This window comes from Nipponia nippon, unplaced genomic scaffold, assembly GCF_047370975.1.
Source record: "Nipponia nippon isolate SJK-2023a ecotype South Korea unplaced genomic scaffold, ASM4737097v1 scaffold_3, whole genome shotgun sequence".
Lineage (NCBI taxonomy): Eukaryota > Metazoa > Chordata > Aves > Pelecaniformes > Threskiornithidae > Nipponia > Nipponia nippon.
In genome coordinates this window covers 89,232,756-89,247,455 of record NW_028262347.1, presented here as the reverse complement: position 1 = coordinate 89,247,455, position 14,700 = coordinate 89,232,756, and the positions used below count along the sequence as shown (strand labels likewise).

Here is a 14,700-nt window from a genome sequence, read left to right as displayed (position 1 = left end):
GAAGCAAACAGCGCCGAGGAGGGGGAAATCCAGCTGCGTGCATAGTATGTATTTTTCCTAAGCGATTCACACTTAATTTGGACAAAAAGTCCCAGAAAGCCGGGCTGTGTGAACACAGGCACTGCTCCCCCTTCATCCAGAGGTTGCCCAGTGAGGGCATCGGGGGGATCTGTCAAGGGACGCATCTGCCCTGCACGGACCTGGACCACACCTGGGAGCAGCACAGTGTGCGTGGCACCAGGGTATGGCCCAGAGGTGCTTGGTCACTATTTTGGTACCTCGCCATCTGCAAGCTCATTGGCATCACGGGGGAACACAGAATTAAGCGAGATAATTAACCACTGAGACTTTCACTCCACGTTCTTTACTGGGCACATGGTCTAGTATTGCAAACTCAGGCAAGATGCTAAGCGGGACGCAGAGAGAGCTTTCCACCAGTGAAGTCGGGGGGAGGGTGTAAAATACCACCTTCAGACACTTTTGCTCCATTCCCATTGAGAGCAACATCTTGAGACATCTCACCCTCTAGGCATTTAAACCAACACCTTTTTTCTTCCCAAAATTAACCCTACAGTTCAGGAGCTGCAGAGAAAATCGTGGAAGGCAAATCCATACTTTTTGCATAGGGGCATCATTATGGGGACTGTTTATTCCTTCGTTCCCTATTAATTACTGTTCCTGAGGGCTTTTGTGCTCTGCTTATCTGCTGCCACCCATCCGAAGCAGGCCAGGGCGACAGGGACGGAAAACGCTGGCTCTACAGTTTGCAGCACATTGGTGTTTGGTGCACATAACCCCAGAGAGCAGTGGGGGAAAAGTCAGCCATGAAAAGCAAATACGGTGCCTACAGACAATAATTCTTCACCCATCTCTGCAAACAGCAAAGCACGGAAAAGCAAGGTCGACCACACGCTGCTAAAGCCAGCGTGGAAAGATGGCATGCCTTCACTGCAGCGAGATGTGTCCACCGGGGGTGATTTCTGACTAATGTTGCTTTACCAGTTAGGAATTTGGTGGCTTGGATCAGCTTCGAAATTATGTTATGGACGACAGCATCTTCCTACCCTGGTATGAGACGCCCTTGCAAAAAAAAAAGGCCGGATTTTCATGTGTGGATGCCTGTAGCAAATAACAGCCGTGGAAGGTGCCATGGGTTTGGCATCTGTGAAAAGTATCAGCTCACTTCCATGGCCAAATATGGATTTAAGAAAGACTTAATGTGTACTCTGTTTTTCTAGAACTGGGGTTTTTGTTCCCCTCATTATTTATAATCTCAGTCTCCGTTTATACACAGCGTAATCTCTTTGTGTACACAGCCTTCATCCGCAGCATCCCAGAATGCTTCCTCTGACCAGAAACAAGCGACCAAGTGCGGTCCTGCGCCTCCCACGCACGCTATACCGGGATGCAAAAGCCACAGTCCCCTTTTGAAACTCATGGGTAACTTCCAGAAAAAGTCCACAGCAATTCCAGGGTGCACGCATCTCAAAGAGCAACAAAGCTACCTACAGCCAGTGCGCCCCACATTAAGTTAGTCCCTATCTAGCACGATGTTAACGACAGTCCCCGCCATGCACATCCCTCCCAGATGCTCTGCTGCTTCTCTGACGGGTTATGCTGGAGTTCAGCGTGGTCATAAATACCATCCTCCCATCCCATCCACACCTACCACCGTGTTTTGGTTCTGTTTCTTGCTCCATTTGCTAAATCAAGCTCTTTTCACTGCTTTTTTGGGGTCCTCTTGGTCTCACAACTCCTCCAAAGAGAACGGACCCTGAGCAGATATAAGCTGTCAGACTAAGTTAAGCCAGAGGACCATATCGCAATCTACACCAGCCAGAAAAAAACATGAAAGAGAGCAACCAACTGCTACGTTGGCGGTAGCACAAAATCCTGTTTACCGGGGGAGGAGCAGAGCCTGCTCAGGCTCTGTCCTCCTGACCTCTTCCCCCAGCCTGCAATCGCCACATGTGCTTCGCCAGATGATGGGAAATTGCTGCTTAAGGCCAGGGCATTTATTTGTTGGCCATGGAGCAATAAATACATTGCAGGAATCAAAAAAAAAAAAAATCATGGTTTTTTTTCTGTCTTCCTTAGTGCTGCTGGAGCACTACATGAAGAAATAAAACATCTGTGAGACAGCACATCAGCAACCACAACGCTAACACCGTGTCCCAGGATAGCTTCGGAAATGGGGGCACGCCAAAACCACCCTGCAGAAGCCCTCGGCATTTGCAAACCACCAAAGCCCCGTGCATCAGCACAACATGGCTCGGCTAATCCCACCCCACACAGCAACAGCAAAGCCCCCACAGAGCTGGCTGCATTGGGGGTTAATGAAGGTAAAGAGGGATGAAGCAAGCACCCTGAGCTGCTGATCCTGGGGGAAGAGACGTTTCTTTCTTTACATGAGCTTAAAAGAGCGGGCTTGGGGGTACCACAGATGGCAAGACGGGTACAGCTGCATAAATCCACGTGCAGAAGCATCCTGCAGTACAAGCTACATCCTAAACCGGCATCGCTGCTACTACCTGTGGCCAAGGGATGGCTGGAACAAGGGCAAAAATAGTAACAATCCCCACATGAGACGGTGTGCAAGGGGCTGAGATGGGAGAACTTGGGGCTAAAGCCTAGAAAAGTTAAACTAAAGCCTACTTGAGATGGACTCTAACAGTAGAGTGGGCTCCAGGGAAGAGAAACCCCCTAACACCATCCTCGCTGCTTCCCAGCCACGGCGGGACACAGACTCAGCTGCCGAAGGCTTCCAGCATCCCTTCACTCATGATGCCAGTGGGAATTATATCTTCAATGAAACCTGCACACTTCAAAAATAGGTTTTCATTCCAGGCGCAGCACTACTAGTTGCTTGCTGGAGCTATAGGAAATACCTTTAAAGCTTTCAAGCCTGCCCAAATTCGCCAGCCCCAGCGTGATCCATGTTGCGGAGAAATTTCTGCAAACTCACAGCTTCATCCAGTTCCAAAAAAGATGCTTCAAAAGGTGTGGATTATGTACTAAAATTGTTGGCAAAAAAATAAACTGCTATATGTAGGCGAACTACGTATTTCTAGCTGTGCTGCTCTATCATTTCTGCTTTTATAGTAACACCAGGCGCTATATAAAAAGAAAGGAATGCCAAATTGTTTGTGCTAGCAGCCAAAATTGGCTAAGGAACTCCCAGAATAAAACAACCAAAAAAAGAAATATATATAAAAAAAGCAAAATAAGACATTTATTCCAACCCAGGAGTAACCTAAGTGGTACCAGGAGAAAACAGCAAATGCTGGCACCTAAAACAAGAATTAAATTGGCTCAAAGGAAATTTGAAGGGCAATGAGCCAAAGGTATAAAAAAATAAGAAGAAATTCCTCAAGTGTATCAAAAGTAGGAAACCCATGGACAGACCAGATGCCAGGGCTAAGGAGGTACCCGAGCCATTTAAGTAATTCAAGCACTGAGGCAGTAAGTTACCGATGCTGAACTGCGCTCACCCTGCACTCAGAAAACCAAAAGGCTCTGAGCATATCAGCTATTAGGAAAAAAAAAAAAAAGAGGTCCTCCCCCAAAAAGGTGCTTAGCAGAAGCGAGACTGCACGCTAACAGTGATTTCAGGAGATGCTCGAGGTCACTCGGCCTCATTTAAGAGGTGGGAAATGCGGAGAAAAAGTTCCTGAAGCAGTCCCAAGGTAAAAGGTGGGTGAGCGAGAATGAAGCAGCATCACCGGCAGCGTGGGTACCCATCCTGGAGGCAGGGACAGAGCCCGCGGGCATAACGGCATCTGACACAGTCCACCTCTGGGCAGGAGGCAGCTCAGGCATGGGACAGGCAATTTTTTCAACCCCTTTAAATAAATACAGCTGCATTGCTGCACATATAGCGGAACGATGGAGCGCTCGCACGTGTAGTACCCTGCCCTGCTTACGCCACAAGCCACGTGGGGAAGGGAACCCACAACAGCCAGCCGGTAAATGGCAACGTATGGTGCAGCCACCCAAAAATCAGGTTTCAGGACACCGCGATCCACCTCTTAAGAGAAAACCGCACCAAAACACAGGCAGCACGCACAAACCGCCCCACCGGCCTCGAGCTTACCAGTCCGTCACAGTTGCTGATGGCCACAGCGGCGCCAGGCATGCCGGAGATGTCACCGATGAAAAGGCACCGCTGCTGGAGGGGTTCTCGGAAAAGCACCTCAAAATCCTCCTGCCATTCGGCCACAGCGCCCGGTGGCACCAGCCGCTGGTTGGGCCTCAGCCGGAGGTGCAGCTCCTTCCCGAAAACCGTGACGTTGAAGTAGAGCAAGCGGCCCCCGGCCCCGCGGCGCTGGGGGGACTCATCCAGAGGGCTGCGGGGGACGCGGCGGCGGGACGGGCGCGGGGCCGGGGGACAGGCGGCTTCGCCGATCCCCGCCACCGCGTCGCCGGACACCACGTGCGAGAGGAAGCGGCCTCGGCAATCGGCGCTGAAGGGGACGATCACACCATACTCGCTGAGTTTGCCGGACAGGAGGAGCTCTGCAGAGGCAAGACAGAGGGAATGGGCTCGGCGACAGGCACGGAGCGTCCCGCTCACGCGTCAGGATGTCAGTGGCCAACCCAACTCGGGGAGCCTTTGGCGAGCACTGCTGGCGTTCGATAAGCCCAGCAACGGCTTTTCCCTCCTGATGCAGCTCCGCTTTGTAGTTTTAACCGGGCGCCGTCAAACGTAGCAGAATAAACTCAGGCTGACGTGCCCCTCGCACGCCAAGCACGCCAACTATTTCTCACCCAACCTCCATCTCCCCCAGTTTCCCATTGAAACCAAACCCCCAGGCCGGCGGCAGCCCTCTCCTTTCTCCCCATCCTCCGGGGTGCAAAAGCCACCTGTCAAAACACCACCCACCCCCCCCCCAGCCCCCGGGACCCCCCATCCCAGGGAAGGGGCCGTACCTGGGGCGCTGCCGGCGGCCAGGCAGCCGTGCAGGGGGACGAGGCAGGAGAGCACCAGCCGCAGATAATCCATTTGGGGCCGGCGGCGCGGCGCGGCGGGCTGCGGGGCGGGCGGGATGCGGGGCGGGCGGCGCCCGGCGCCCGCCTCCCCCCGCCGCCGCCGCCGCCACCGCCGGGGCCGGGGCCGGGGCCGCTCCCGCCGCCGCCGCCCCCGGGGCTCCCGTGCGCGGCGTGGGGCGGGCCGGGGGCAGGGTCTGCGAGAAGGGGTGGGAGTTGGGGGGGGGGGGTTAATTATTTTTCTTAATTTTAAATTTTTTTAAATTTTTTTTTAATTTTTTTCCCGTTACTTTTTCTTCTTAAAGATCAAAAAAAGTTCTCAGATTGCGTTCAGATGCTTCTTTTCTTGAAGATTTTTTTTTTTAAAAAGCCTTTTCGGGCAGGCGGCTCCGGCCTGCCAGCCCTCCCTCCTCCCTCCCTCCCTCCCTTCCCCGCCCCGCGGCCGCTCGGCTCCAGCCCTGCCCGAACAAAGGCACGGCGCGCCGGGAGCCCCCCCCGCTCTGCCCCTTCCCTCGGGGTCTCCCCAAAACCCACCCCTGGCCCCACGCTGGAGCGGGACCCCGCACAGAGGAGCTCCATAGGGAGAGCCAAATCCTCTCCCAGCACTTAAACCGCTGCCGCCTCCTGAGGTGTAGGTAAACATCCTGTTTAGAAACATCTGGGATGTTTGGTTTTTGGTTTTTTTTTTACTCCTCTCTGTTTTTAGGAAGAGATACGATGGGAGAAGGCGCTTGCATGAGAGCAGCGCCTCGGTTCTGGATGCCGCGTTGCCGGCTCTCCCAAGGATGACCACCTCTTGGGTTTTCCAAAAGGCATCGCACAGTTCGGTGCGTGCTGTGCATCATCGGGTTCCTCACTACTGTCCTTACAAGGGGCAAATAAATTACGTAGTCCGCCAAAAATAAGCAGAATTCCAGCAAATCCAATGTCCCAGTAAAGGGGCTTCTCTCATGGCTTATTTTCGTTGCAGAAGACACCCACCATGTGAATGCTTAAAGCCCAGGGCAGAGGATGGGTGGTCACCAGAGCCCTCCAGAGCAGGGCCTCTCAGCATCTCTTACCCAAACCTCACCTCCATCAACGCAGAGGAGCAAACCTCCTGGTACGTTTTGCATTTGCTGGGTCCAGCTCTTTTTTTTCTTCTAAATCTCATTCTGGACAGGACTCTAAGGACAGCTCCAGGGAGGGGGCTGTCCTGCAGCACCGGTAATACCAGTTGTGCTGGTTCTGCATGGATTATACTTATCTGGGGCCTCAGGGGCAGTTTGGGTTACACTCAGGGAAGCAAAGCCTGTCCTAAGAGGTAATCCCTGCCTTGAAGACCTTGTCGTCTAAGCCACCACAGCAGCCAGAGTGCCATGGACAAGGTGAGCAGGGAAAACAACGTGCCAGGCTGCAAACTTCACATCAGCTCTACCGTTAGGATTATTATTTTGGATCTCTTGGTAGGACCTTGGTTGGAGCTTTGCTCCCAGCCCAGCAGCACAGTGATGCCAGGAGCGGCAGGAGAGGACGACCATGTGAGAAAAGCTGACTTTTGGAAAGCTTACCTGCACTGTGGATGTGGGTGGATGGTGGGGCTGTTGGGTGCCGGAGGAAGGATCCACGCGCGGGGACAGGGAACCCCTTGGAGATGGTCCTGCTGCGGCCGTTCCTGGTGAAGTGCTGAGGGAAGCGGTACTTCAGTGCTCTCTGGTTGTGTTATGTAGAATGGGTGCTGACAAAGCATCGCTCTGGAGCTGCAGGTGAGGGTGAAGAGCCTTGCTTTCTAGCTGGGTGATTGGGTTGGGTTTTGAGGAGAGGAGGGGAGAGGAGTCTCAGGGATCAAAATCCAAGCAAAAAAACCCAGTACGTAAAGCCACAAGATACCTGCGGAAAAAGAGATTAATAAGCTTACTTCAGCTAGAGAAAGAGAATTTCAAGTTGGAAGAACAGATTTTATTTCCTAAACTAAATCTTTGCGTGCTTCTGTTGCATAGTGCAATACATAATTAAACACAAGAAGTGATATGTAAGAGATTCTTCGCATTTAAGATAGAAAAAGAATTTGTGCTCCAAGCATTTTAGGTGATTTAGGCAGATATGCACCCATTAGAACATTAAAGCTGGAACAAGCCCTAATTATGACTAAATAGATTTATGCCAAAACACGTAATAAAGAGCATATTTTACTTGTGAAGAACGGCTCCACAAAATATCATTTAATTACTTTTTTGCAGAGGCAGAAACTATTTCTTCATCCAGGAACTCATCCAGTCCCTCTAGACCATTAATGCTTCCCCAGCGTCACCAAACCGTTGGCTTCGGCAGCGTAAATCTGGCTGAACAATGATGGCCTTGGACTGACATGCAACTCCCCCCACGTGCGGACCTTCTAAAGGTAATAAAGAAATGGTCTAGGGTACCGATCCTATAGCCTGCTACACATGGTGGGAAGAAGACGACCCTTAAGTGGATCTCATGAGCTCCAAGATGCTGAGATATTAATTTTTCACCCTTGCAGTGGTATCAGCCCTACCCGTTGGTCTTACCTGCCTGAAATATTAAAATGATCGACCACTGCAAGTGGATTTTTGTGTTGTCTCTACCAATACACCATCATTTAAAAACAAAAAGTTGCTCTTCTTTCCAGCCTTTGTCCTCCCAATTCCCAGCATAAAGAGAGGATGGGAAAGCAATATGGGATGTTTCTTGCTAGGAAAGCTAAATCAAGATCTGCAAACATTTAATTTTTTATAATAAATTAATAACAGAGAGGGGAGACAGTGACTGCGTTACAGCATCACCCCAAGCTGGGCAGGAGGAGACTCAGAGTGTCTCACACACCCCAGAGGGGACTTGGCCAAGGTGGCCGGGTGGGTACACAGACATCCCAGCTTCTTTTCCCCACCAACACATTCACTCTTGCCCCCCAAAAGCCCTGCAACACCCCATTTCAGCTGCAGCTGAGGAGAAGCAACCCCTGCAGCAACCCCAGCCCCTCAACCCCCATTTTGTCCTTTTCTTTCCTTCCCTGCTTGTCCTTTCCCTCCTATGTCCTTCCCCTTTGCTTTGGCCCCTCTATTCTCCTCTTTGACTCCGAGCTTCACCTTTCCCCTCCCAGCCTTTCACTCTGCCCCGACCCTTCTCCTTGACTTTAGGCTTAACCTTTTCCTTTCTGTTTTTGAGTTCAAATGGAGCCTTTTCCTGTTTTCCCCTCCTCGAATGCTATTTTATCTCGAGCTCCCGTTTCCTCCATCTATAATAAACTTTGTAATTCTGCTTTCTGATTCAACAGGCGCTCCTCTCTTTAGCCCTGAGCTTTGCCAGTAACATCTTTTCAGGGACTTTCCCATTTACTAGGTGACCTCTAGGTCTGGGGAGGAGCAGTTTTTCTTTCCAGCTTCCAGAGAAGAAGGCTGCCAACAGCTGCTGCTTTTAAAACCCCAAACCAGATTGTTTTCCCTCTAGGAGACTCCAGCGTGTATTCCCAAAGCCTGATTTTTATCTGGCGGTACCCAAACTCTGCCCGTCCTGGAGAGATGCAGTGTGACCAAGCTCTGCCCATCCCAGATGGGTACCATCTGGAGCCGGAGCCCAGGCGACGTGCCCCAAACCTCCGCAAAGGGTGCTCCCTCCCTGCCAGCAGTAGATGCGGCTATAGGCCCCCAAGTGCAATTAATCCTGAACTTGAGGGAGGGGAAAAACTTCACACCAGGTTGGAAGGATTTCTTAAAATAAAATACTTAATTGGGTCTATTTTTTGTGTCTTTATGGGCACCCATTGTTTTGCTCAGCCGTGCAAGCCTCTTGGAGGGTCTAATAAAATCATAGCAATCTCCACTGATTACCTAAACCAGCTTTTCTACCCATACTACCATGAGTTTAGGAGCTAGGATCTACTAGAGCGAGAAGCGAAGGCTGTATTTCCAGCCATCAGTCACCACATTTCTTCTTCCCGGAGATTTAAAGCCTCATGATCGGCTGATTCCTGTCGAGTGGTAAAAGTGGGGGAAAAAAAAAATAAATAAAAGAAAAGAAAGAAGAAGGAAAAAGCATTTCTCCAGCCGGTTGGTTTGGTTTGTGTTTTTAAAAGTGGCTGCAAGAAGCAAGCAGGAGCCCCAGGAGAGATGGATTAGCATCCCAGGAGAGATGGACTAGCATCCCGGCACAGGTAAGATGGGCAGGGGGGACAGCCGGGGGTTTTACCCGATGCTTATGCCCACCCTGGATGTAACACACATCCATGCACAGAGAAAGGGGAAAGGTCTGCAGCAGTGCTTGGTGGTTAAGGAGACATCCAAAACCCCACCATGCAGGGACCCAGAGCCTCTGCAGGGAGTGCAATCCCACCCACCCCACCCCCCCGGCTCCCCAAACTAGAGGGACCGAAGCAAAAGCGCCAGCGGGCTGTGGGTGAGCGAGCATGACCTCATCCCTCAGACACGCAGAGCCGCCGTGAGATTAAACCAGAAAATAGTTACTGCTGCAGCGCCGGTGGCAGGAGGGGAGCCTTGCTCTTTGGAGAGAAAAGCCCCCTGAGCATCTTCCCCTCCCTCTCTGAAGCACTCCCCAGCCGAAGAGGGGAAAGACATCCCTTTTCCAGGATTTCAGCTCTTTCTGGGGAGATTTTTAGGAGCGCTGCTGGAACACCACCAAGGAGGGTCACAAAGATGCCGTGCTCATCCAGGAGAAGAGGAGGAGAAGCACAAGCCCTGCTCTAGGAGGCAGAGAGCTGACAGGCACATCATCTGGTCTCTGGCTGCCCTGAGGCAGGATCATTCCTGGCAGATCTCTCCCTAATCCGTGCTTTAAGACCTCCTAAGATGGAGGGAGCTTCCACAAGCCCCCAGAATATTGATTTTTTTTTTGCTGTGTCTTGCTTTTCTTTTCTTGGAAAGTTCTTCCTCCTGTTTAATCTAAATGTTTCTTGCAGCTGCTTACGCCCAGGAGTTTTTGTGCCATTTACTTGGATTTTCTTGGTTTTCCTACAGCCCTTTCCTTACATGAGGATAGCTGCCATGCCCCTCCACAGCCTTCTCTGATCTCCTCTGACCTCTCCCTATTCAGGCCAGCGCTTTCCCTAGCTGTGATGCTGAGCTCACGGTGCACCCTGAATAAAATCCAATTAGCCATCCTAATCCTCTGCAAAGGTATGGGGATACGACTTAAAGGCTTCTGGGCTTTTTCTCCAGAAGTGCAAAAGCAAAGCCATGACTGTCTGCCTTGCACACCCTTTGGCTCCCTTGCACACCCCTGGCTGCCTTGCACACAAGCACCTGCAACACCCATGCAAAACTCGGAGCCGCAAGCTTTGCTTAGGGAAAGCACTAATGCAAATATACACGTCTGATACATCCTGCCACCAGACTCCTCCTGCTAAAATACCAAAGATGCTGGATGCTATTACGAAGCCAAGCAACAGTGGCAGCGACTGGCACTGTTTTTTCACAAGGCTCCAAACACACTGGCATCATCACAGTTTTTTAAGGTGAGACTTGGCTGCAGGTGGAAAACCAAGTTCTTCATATGGATTTAGCACCTAGGAAGCAAGTAGCACACGATGCTGTGGATTTTTGGGAGCACTCAGGCTCCCAGTGCCCTTTTCCAAGATCCAGAAGGGAGGGCCAGGTCTCCAGAGCAGCTGGGCCAGCTGGGATGGGAAACCGTGGTGAAGTCCCATGGTACAAGGTCCTACTCTCTTCCCAATACTTGCCAATCCACAGCCCACATATCCAAAGGCTACTGGCTTCTCTGCTTCCTCAGCAAGGCCAGCATCCCACGAGCATGTGGCATGAGGCTGTTCCCCTGCAGTCAATGACCCCTGGAAACAGCTGGCCAGCAAACACAACATCAAGTTATCGCAGAAAGATGGAAATAATGCATGAAGGACAACAGCAAGAACCCTCTGGAGGGTGATAAATTCCCATACAGATGCACACCCTGCACCAAGACGGGGACAGAGCACAAACCCTACTGGCACACGCATCCTCCTGATGGCACCGGGCAGCATTTGCTGGGATCAGAGCCCTTCCCGATCAGAGGGGAAGCATCTCCTGCTATTCCCACCTAACCACATCGCACTGCACCTCCGAGCATTGCTTCTCCTGCGAGCCAGGCTCAGGCTCATCCCTAAAGCATGTCTTCTTGCAGAGCACTTGATTATGGCTGCATCTCCAAATTCCTGTGAGATATTTGCTTTGGCAACCTCACAGGGACAAACCTGGGAGGTTTTTAGGGGCCAGGAGTCCCCCCTCCGCCCCCTGCCCACCCAGGGATGAACAGACAAGCCTGGGAAATGAAACTGTAAAGCTGAAAAAGGAATAAATGAGCCAGAAAGTGGAAGTCGACGCCAGCTGATGGGAGATGCTGAACTGCAAGTTAAGGGATGGTGAAACAAGGTCAGCGAGATTTATACCGACAGCCTTGGATGGCTTCCAGCCCCTACTGTCAGCGGTGAAGGCTTGGAAAAGAGGAGGGAAAAAGTTGCTCTCCTTCTAGGAACCGTGCTGCAAGGTTTGCGGAGAAAGCTCCGCCGGCGTGGCTGGGTCCCGCCGATAGGAAAGCAAAAAACAAACCCCCCAAAACCTTGTTTTCCAATTGTAATGCAACACGGAGCCCAGCTGCAGCAGATGTTGAACTCCGAGTCAGCGGGACCGCAGAGGAGTTCAGGTGTTCAGCACCACCTCAGTTTAAAGAAGCCAGCAGCCTGGCCAGCCCAGACGCCTGGGTGAGGGGCTCCCCACCGTGACGAGCGGAAACCTATTTAACCGCTCCTTCCCAAAAACACAGTGCCTACATAGAGGCTTAAAGCCACCTGATCGCTGTGGCATCCAAGAGAAATATATATACTCTGTATCCTTGGGACCCAGAGGGTTGTTAAAGGCTCTCTGAGCCAGCAAGCGGCCACGGCTCGGACCACCCGGGGGGTGGGATGCTGACCCCGGCATCGCCCACATCCCACCAGCATCGCTTCGTCTCTGGGGAGACGAGCTGTCCCTGCTGAAATATGCACCCATGCCAGGGGGCTGGCTGGTGGGAGACATCCATCCCTTCCCACTCTCTTGGCATCCCCAGCCCTTTCCTTTATTTACAGCAACGTTTTTCCCATTGAGGCCCAGCACAAACTAGGTTAGCCTTGCCCAGCATCCCCCCAGATGCGCCTTCCCCTCTCCACACATTGACCATCTTATTAATTTTTAATCATCCTCCTGCTAAAATTAAGCTTACTGGTGTGTAAAACCCAAATCTTTTTTTTTTTTTTTTTTTTTTTTGCCTCTTTAAGCTAGCCATTGAGCATTTCCCCATCCCCCAGGGCCTCACTCATCCCTTCGGCTGATGGTTATCATTCCGGCATGACCCCTGCCAGCCAGCAAGCGCTTTTGAGTGAATCTCATTGAGCCCCATCTCCTCTTTCAGTGCTTTCAGCTCAAGCTGGGGAAAATTAATTTTTCATTTGCGTGGGGCCAGAAGCACCCTGAGGTGGTGGAGGGCCAGAAAACAGCTTTTTTTTTTTTCCCTGCAATATTCACAGGTCAAATGTGAGAAAGAGAGGAGGAAAGTCATTTCAAGCCTGGGGACCATGGTTTGTACATACTTCGCTGCAAGAAAAGAGCCAACCCCGATGCTTTGCATGATGCCCCCAATTTTTGCGGCTCCAGAAAACCTCCCCTTGCTGCCTGCAGGGATGCTTTCCCCTCTACACAGGACGGCGTTTGCATTGCTCTTCTGGATGTAGCCAAAAATCCCCCTTCTCTGCAGCATCCCCTTTTAGCCTGTGATTTATTCCTGCCTCCGCAGCACACCCCGGACCTGCTGCTCCATTCTGCAAAATGATTGGGGGCTTGGCCCCAAAATGAGCCATGCATAGGGCTCTGATGGGGCTGGGAGGGTGAGAACAGAGGGGGGGAAAGGAAATTTTATGGTGCGCCTATATGGCTTTTATTTTTAGTTTTCTAGGCCCTGGCTCCGCAAAAGCATCTTAATTACTATTCTTCAGCTATAAAATGAAACACAGATGCACTCTCTTTGCAGAGGTCCAACGGTTTCATCGGGGGGTTCTGCTGGAGAGGTACATCATAGAAAGAAAAACATGGAAATTATTATTATTATTATTATTTTATGTCAGAGCTATTTGCGGTGGCCTTGTGCCAGCACGCGCCTCCCCAGCATTGCTGTCATCCCGGCCCACCGACAGCTCCCCTGACCTCAGCCTCTTCCCGTGCTGCAGTAAACAGAAATTATATTACCCCCAGCCCCAAAACATGCTTTATTTTCACTGACGGTTAGGTAATACTCCTGAATTGGTACTTGGAAAGCTGATGTCCGTGGGACTGGGGTGCATCTGACATTTTATATTAAGCAGAGCTGCCACAGCTGGGTGGAGAAAATAGGAAAAAAGGGTTGGTTTTTTTTAAAAAAAAACACAGCCCTGAAGCCCCTGATAGCTGCGGTGATTATCTGGGGCTGCGGCAGGTTTCCCCTTGCAGTTCCACGTGCCAGTGGAATATTGGCTCCTCGGCATATTTTCCCCTTTCGATGTATGAAAAAACATAAAGACACTTGTAGTTAAGCTTCCAAGGATTTCTACTCACCCAGAAGGGGGGGGGACAGGACCCCGGCTGAGGTAAGAGGAGCCCCATTCCTTTTACCTCTGTTAAGCCCAAAGAGGGGTCCCTTTGCCAGGGCCCCTGTCTGATGGACAGATGCAGAAAAGGAGAATCTGGCCAGGAACAGCTGTATTTGTGCATATTTTTGAGTCAAAAAAATCAGCCTGTCAATAATCTTAACAAAATAGCAGGGGTCTCACAGGTTGTCTTATTCAGGGGAGTTTTGGAGGGGGACAAGGGAGCTGGGATGTGGTCCCTGGCCACCTTTTCACCCCCCCATCCAGAGAATTTATGTATTTATTTATTGCACATGTTTATTATATGTATTATTATTCTCCAGAAAATAGTTTCTGCCAGAAAGCTTGGCTTTCCATGGAGGGAGGCAGCTGATCTAAGGGTACACATGGATGAACAGGGTGCAACTCTCCACTAAAATATTGCTCACAAGAAACAAGCTCCATCCAAACGCAAAGGCTGAGCAGTGAGAAAACACGTCTGTACCCATTGCATAGCACCGATGCCCTTGCACACGCAAGGAATTAGAGTGTACCTCTGCTTACGAGGCAGCTTTCGACCCTGAACTTCCCACAGATCAAGTCACGGGGCTTTTATTCAGTTCCAAAAAGGTTTTCCTCTTTTTTTTTTATAAGCATTTTATATTAAAATATGTTCTAATAGGGATTTAAAAGACAGCTTTTATCCCTGTATGGATAGCGAATACCATTTAGCACTGCCAACGGTTACGGGTTCATCATGTCTCATTATATATAGGTGGGTTTTTTAATTATACCCTTATTTGTGACCTTTGCTATGTGAAAAGAGCAGAAGTACAGCACATCTACTGCAGAAAAAAACCTGGAAAGGGTATATCAGCATACACCAAACCCTCAGGAATGGGAAGGCAAATAGAAATATAAATAACTACAATATTATCCATTTAAAAAATAATCTCTTTAGCCAGTAGCAGAGCACAGCTACAAAAGTCACCGTTGCCACGTTACCCCCACGCTGCAGCCAGAAAGAAGGAAAAAAAGTAATAAAATCACTCACTGCTTTTACAACAACGGAGCTGGACTCCCAAACTGGCCAAAAAAAACCTCTTTGATGATGATCCAGGGTATTTTGG

General features: G+C 50.6%; 1 protein-coding gene across 4 annotated transcripts in view; it reads right to left on the bottom strand.

The window, feature by feature from the left end:
- ADAMTS14 (ADAM metallopeptidase with thrombospondin type 1 motif 14) overlaps positions 1–5,043 on the bottom strand; it is a 34,991-nt gene extending 29,948 nt beyond the window's left edge. For all 4 annotated transcript variants that reach the window (XM_087767120.1, XM_087767121.1, XM_087767122.1 and 1 more), the window contains exons 1-2: positions 4,930–5,043; positions 4,094–4,515 (exon numbers count right to left, since the gene is read on the bottom strand). In XM_087767120.1, the coding sequence (XP_087623246.1) occupies positions 4,094–4,515; positions 4,930–5,002 (495 nt within the window). In that variant the 5' untranslated portion in view covers positions 5,003–5,043. The remainder of the gene's footprint in view (positions 1–4,093; positions 4,516–4,929) is intronic.
- Positions 5,044–14,700: the final 9,657 nt, after the last annotated feature.